At 46.0% G+C, this 6,000-nt stretch overlaps 1 protein-coding gene across 1 annotated transcript in view; it reads right to left on the bottom strand.

Moving 5' to 3' along the window:
* TAFA4 (TAFA chemokine like family member 4) overlaps window positions 1–1,368 on the bottom strand; it is a gene marked incomplete at both ends in the record, with an annotated part of 50,428 nt that extends 49,060 nt beyond the window's left edge. The window contains one exon of the mRNA XM_082487901.1: window positions 1,289–1,368. Within this exon, the coding sequence (XP_082344027.1) occupies window positions 1,289–1,368 (80 nt within the window). The remainder of the gene's footprint in view (window positions 1–1,288) is intronic.
* Window positions 1,369–6,000: the final 4,632 nt, after the last annotated feature.

A 6,000-nucleotide genomic window follows, 5' to 3' on the forward strand; every position in this document is an offset into this window, starting at 1 on the left:
CTGCAAGCATGAGTCAAGCCCGGAAGATAAAGACATCACTGGTCCTTGCCTATCCTACAAGTATCCTCTTATGGAGCACTCCCAGGCTAATTCAGAGCAGCGACACTTCAGCTAATAAGCATGGACCTAATTCACCTCTTGCACCCAGCTGAACCACACAATGCTACTGCAGCTAATGGGATTGAGTCACTGTGAAACCAGCATAAATGTTATTATTGCTGTTCATCTGGTATTAGCCTAAGGACTAATAAGCTCTGAAATCAATCTACTATTTCAGATTTTAGTCACTCAAATCTTCCCCAAGTAACTGAAGCTCATTTTCTTGAGGAGATAGCTGAATTTAACCTTAGTTTTCTTGCTCTCTCTCTGAGAAACACACATCTTGCACCTCACGCACCAGTTACCACTAAATAGGAACTCATATTCTTCTCATCTTACAATACCATCCCTCTGTTGCTCTAAATACAAACAAAAAAACCTGACCCACATATCAGTGGAGACCCCAGCTCTGGTGTCACTCTGTAGTATCATAATAAAGACCAGGACCTTCCTTCAGGTTTCCTGAGGAATGACTGAAAGCAGGATTTAACCCTTGGAATAAATTACCACAGATGAGACATTTTGAGCATGCCTTTTCTGGTGTGAGCTGATGGAAGGGACAAGTATTTAGGCCCAAATCATGCACCACATGCTCAACAGCTGCTATTCCAGCATGTAAGTGAAGCCAGGTGTTCCCACCATTCCCAATGCAGGAGCAAAGCTGCTCTCAGTGGAAATGGTTGTGTGCTGACCTCATTTGAAAACCTTTCCCCGATTATGAATTTGACTCTTTTGAAGCCACGGCCCTGAGGTTGGGCAGGGAATGTGAAACCAGGTTTCATCAGGTTAACAGGGTAACCCTATCCCTTTGTAAGTATATTCAAGTCCAGGAATAAGTGTATCAATACAAAGCATCAACTTAGTTATATCCAAACTGAAAGGCTGCTAAAAGCATCCAGTGCCATTAAAATGATATAATATTTGCAGACTTTAGTCTGCCTTGCAGGTAGACAGGACACAAGTCTTCAGCCCGCTAATATAAAGAAATACAAGGGGATCTTTACAAAGCCAGAGAAAAAAATGAAATTTGGCAGACAGATGCAGCAAGGGGTGCTGAGCCCTTCAGCGTCAGTGGGCTGCCACTTTCAGAAATGTCAAGCCTTCATTCTCTGTTGGATTCAAGTGGATATTGTTGCTAACCAGAACAGCAAATCTTCAGTGTCATTTGAAAGATAGAAAGTACTCTTACCTTGGGGACTTTGCAAGAATTTTGTTCCAGTCAAACACAATTATTTCAGTGTGTTTTTCATAGTTATTCCAGATTCCCATTTGCGGCAGCAAATAAGCCTTCCTGCATTTCAGAATTTTTCCTCTGCTTTGGGGACCTAGAAAGAAAGCCATATTACACTGCAATTAACACCTGGAATGGTACTGTGAAATAGATCTTCGTTACCAAAAAACATTGTTTCACAGTGCCATCTACAGTGCAATCCAAGGCAAAAGGCAGCAGTCATATTGCTCTTTTCACTTGTTTCCAAGAACACAGAGAAACTGTGATAAGGCAGCTCTGAAATATCACTACATTAACTAAAGGCAGAGTTCGCTATACTAGAAATTACAAACACAATGTGCACAGCTCACTGTGTCCTTATAACCACATGCCCTCTCACCACTGAATGGCTGTTAGAGCTCTAAGACACCACCATAGTGCAGATTTCCACGTGATTATGTGAAACCTCCAACAGTTTGAACCAGAGATTATTAAAGACAGGGCAAATCTTTCATTGCCTTCATAAAGATTTGGACGAGTCCTTTGGAGTCTGGCTGCCTCAGGAGCAGAGGGTCCGTAGGGTCACATTCTGTCTGTGTAATCAATGCATTACAGCACCCTCTGACACTTTTGTGTCTACTTCCTTCCAGCATGACATCTCACACCCAGCCCACCTACACCCAGAAGCTAAACTTTGAAATGACTACAAGGAGACACTTTTGCAGCAGTACTGACACACATTCCACAGAATAATGAGCTCAAACACTCAATTTCATAGACATTCCAGTCTCTTTGCTTTTACTGTTTATGTTTGTTCTCTCACTTCTATCCCTGGGCTCAACTTGACCTTCTGCTATTGAAAACACAACACAGTGCAATTTGTGAGAGTAATAACAACGTGGTCTTCACCTACAGAGTGATCACAACAACCTTTCCTCATCTTCTTCTACCAATCTCTTCATTTGACTCTTCTTGATCAATTAGAAATTTGCTTTTATGAAACACAAAATTACACTATCACATTAGAAAGCAACACACCTCTGGGGATGTAAAAACACGTAGGCAGATACCTTTCAGAAGTTTAGGATAGGAGAGTCCCTGGCTCAATACACTCAGTTCATTTCTGTTCCAAACACCATGAGAAAATAGAGTAATTGCTGGAATTAAAGAGGTACCAGCCTAGCAATCTATAATTAATCACATTTTACTCTATCTTCGCTTTCCAATGTGGAGAGTTTCAGAGTAAGCCAAAATCGCGACACAGCACTTCTAATCCAAACAAAATGTGGGCAAAGAGATGTCCTAAGACAAAGCGCTGCCATCCTCTATTAATTCTTTCTTCCACAAATACACATAAAATAAAAAAAAATCAGTGTGCCTTAAAAGGCCTATTGAGAAAAAGCAAACAAACAGGCTTTTCAATATAGTATTGAATGACTGAAATGGTTGTGTTGTACATTTTTACCCATTTCATAATAGGACAGATAGATAAATACATTCTTACAGTGCTCTTGTAGAAATCAATATTGCAATATACTAACTCAGGTTTTAGTGCTTATCTGTTCCATAATTTTTATTAGAGAGGAAAAAAAACTGTGTAGATGCATCTACAGGTAAATACTAACTTTAGTGTAACCTGTTCTGTAAACATATGTTAAACACTGGTAAAAGACAAGGAAGTATTGATTATTCTAACTCATTCTGATTAAATGGATACAGCAAAAGCAGCAGATGATACAGCCACCAGCATACCTTGGGGCTTTCTGATGCCTTCCAGGCAGTGATATTTCTTAAGAAAATAGGGTTGTTTGAGGGGAGTATAAAGCAAACTCCTACAGTGTAATCTTAAGTCTGAGATACAGCTGCTTCATTTCAATAAAGGAAGGAGATCAGAAGAGAAGCAAGAGGCTCACCTGGTTAATAACAGTAAAAGGAATTCCAGGCTCCTCATGGCAAAACCATGTTTTGTGCACATTTTTTGATCAGTGCTGGTCCCTGCCTCGCCTCAGGGCGCAGCATTACTCCGGAAAGCAAAGCTGCTTATTTGCAGGCTGCACAAACAAGCAAATCACTCCTGACCTCCTGCGCCAGGAGCTGTGCTGGGGCAGCGTGGCCGGCCAGGGCGGCTGCTCCCGTGAGTGGGCACCAGCCCTCCCACTGGCCACCTGCGAGCAAACCAAGCGCCACTTTAAACAAAAATAAAAATCAGTATCACCTCCCAAGAGGTGCCAAATACGTCTGACAACAGCTGGAATTTTGTGGATGAAGTCCTTGACTTCAATGCAGCAGGGTTAATTTACACGAGAAGGTTTTGAACAGAGGTTACCCATGGAAAGAAATCTTACAAAGAAAAAGGTCGTCTTTATACCACGAGCTTTAGCCAGGGGGCAACTGAACCCCTACTTCCATCTCTAGCAAAGCTATAAACGAGAAAACACGGAAGGAGGAAGGGGGAGAGGCAAAGGGCTCTGCTCTATTTAGGCATGGGCTGGCCATGAACAACTCCTGCTCTGCACCTTAGTCGCCTCAGATCCCACTTCAGGCCACAGAGCTCTTCCATATGAGTATTTAGGGCAGCCACAAGCCCGAACTAAGGCTGTGGGTTCCAGTATCTGAAGGGAATTGCAATGGTCGGCTCTGCTGCGCCTCAGCCCCAGCACAGTCTGTCTCTGTGCCTCTGCACCAGGGTAAAATGGGTATAAATAGCATCTCCCTACACCGGGGAAGCGTTTCAAGAACAGAAACAATAAAAGTCTAAAGTTATTTGAAATTGTATGGGCACTGCGTAATTCCTTTGACAGGTGGAATAAGATAGCATTTTAAATTAGGTACTTTTCCTACCAATATTTACATGTTGTAAAATACTTCTTACGGCTACTTTCTGTAAAGAATAAATTACTAAACCATTTTATGCCATCTTTTATAACAAGCTATTAAATAATTTAGAAAATCTCCGTCCATTAAATATTTAAAAGGCCTTAATTTCTCCATTCTCAGTAATTCCTCCCTTAAAATAAAGGCAGCGCATCCCTTAAAAGACTCCTCTTCTGTAAAGCAGTGGGTAAGAAGGAAGCATGCCCGGGCGCCAGTTCTTCTCAGGGCGATCTGCCCGCCGGCGAGTTTAACCCCTCCGTCAGCCCTATTAAACTCTTATGTCGCACTGAATGAAGAACTGAGAGAAAATAGAGCAACATCTGCAATTTCTTAGAGGGGGGGGGGGGGGGGGGGGGGGGAAGAAGAGATCCAGGCTGGTCACTGTGTGTATTTGCAAAGCGCCGCTATTCGAGTTTGAGGGGGAAATAGAGATAAAATCGAGATCGAACGCCTGCTTGCCCAGTTCCACCTGTTATACACCAGCTGACTAACGCAGACCGCCCATTTCAGGGCTAAACGACTAAAAACGGGACAGCCATTTAGCCATACCCCTCCAAAGACCCCTTTACCCCACAGACACAGCTTGCCCCAGGCCCACCGGCCGGAGGGCAGGCACAGCCCCTCAGGGGAGGGCCCGCACCTGAAGCGTGACGCTCCTCGGCCCGGCCCGGCAGCCCGCGGCACTTTTAGGGCCGCGAGCGGGGAAATCGTTTTGTCCATGTGGAGTAACTTTATTTTTGTGGGCGTTAAAGCGCGTTTGAGGGGCGATGGGGGGGCGGCGGGGAGGGTGGGGGGGTGTCTTCCCCCCCCCCCCCGCGAAGGCGGCGGGCGGCCGCGGGCCCTGTGGTGCGGCGCTGCTGCCCCCTGGCGGCCGCCCGCCGCCCCGCCATGGCGCTGTCGCCGGCGCAGGCCGCATGCATAATTCAGCGTCGCGCTATTAAAGACTTCCAACTTTTGTCATTACTCGGAAATCTCATTAACTCCCATCCGTACACCGCGCACCGATTGTTCCGCCGAACCCCGCTCATTGTTGCCCGCTGGAGCCATCCTGCCCCTCAGAGAGATCCCCTCCGCCTGCCGCAAAGCCTCTTAATTTGCGAGCGTGCCTTTGTGCGAGAACCAACTGTCCGTGCAAATTAAGCTCTGTCATTAATCATATTAGCACGTCGCTGTCACAGGGTTCCTCCGCTCGCCCCCCTGCAGGTGCTGGGCTGGTGGGCTCCCCGTGTGCCCCGTGTCCTCACGGCCCCTCCTGAGCCCGCAGGAAGGGGCCGGCCGCAGGGACACAACGCGGCGTGGATCCCGAATTCGGGCCCCTGACCCTTGCACAGACACCTCTGCATCGGGTCAGGTAACTTTAGCTTGACCTGAAGACTTCCAGTGGCAGTAAATTCACCACAGCTAAGTTATTCCAACAACTAATTAGCCTCACTTTAAACATTGCACCCGGCTTCTAATCTGAATTTGTCCAGCTTCTGCTTCTCGGCGTCCTATTTCATGAGGCCTCTTGCAGGCAGGTGAAAGTGCCCTCCGCTCTCCAGTATCGCTGCCCACACTCCCAGCCCGCCATCACCTCCCTGACTTCCACATCAGTGAGATGGAGGAAGCCTCTCCTTGGAAGGTTTTGCACTATTAAATCCGCCACGCAGTTCCTCTGCATCACTGCCAATTTCTCAACATCGGGTATTTTGAAGTGAACCTCAGAAGATACAGTAACCAGAGATGATCTTCATCAATACCACAAACAGAGGTAACAAACCTTCCGGCTTGTACTTCATGTTCCCTCCTGATATATCGTGCTGGTCCACCTGGCTGGT

Source organism: Vanellus vanellus, assembly GCF_965231255.1.
Source record: "Vanellus vanellus genome assembly, chromosome: 9".
Classification (NCBI taxonomy): Eukaryota; Metazoa; Chordata; class Aves; order Charadriiformes; family Charadriidae; genus Vanellus; species Vanellus vanellus.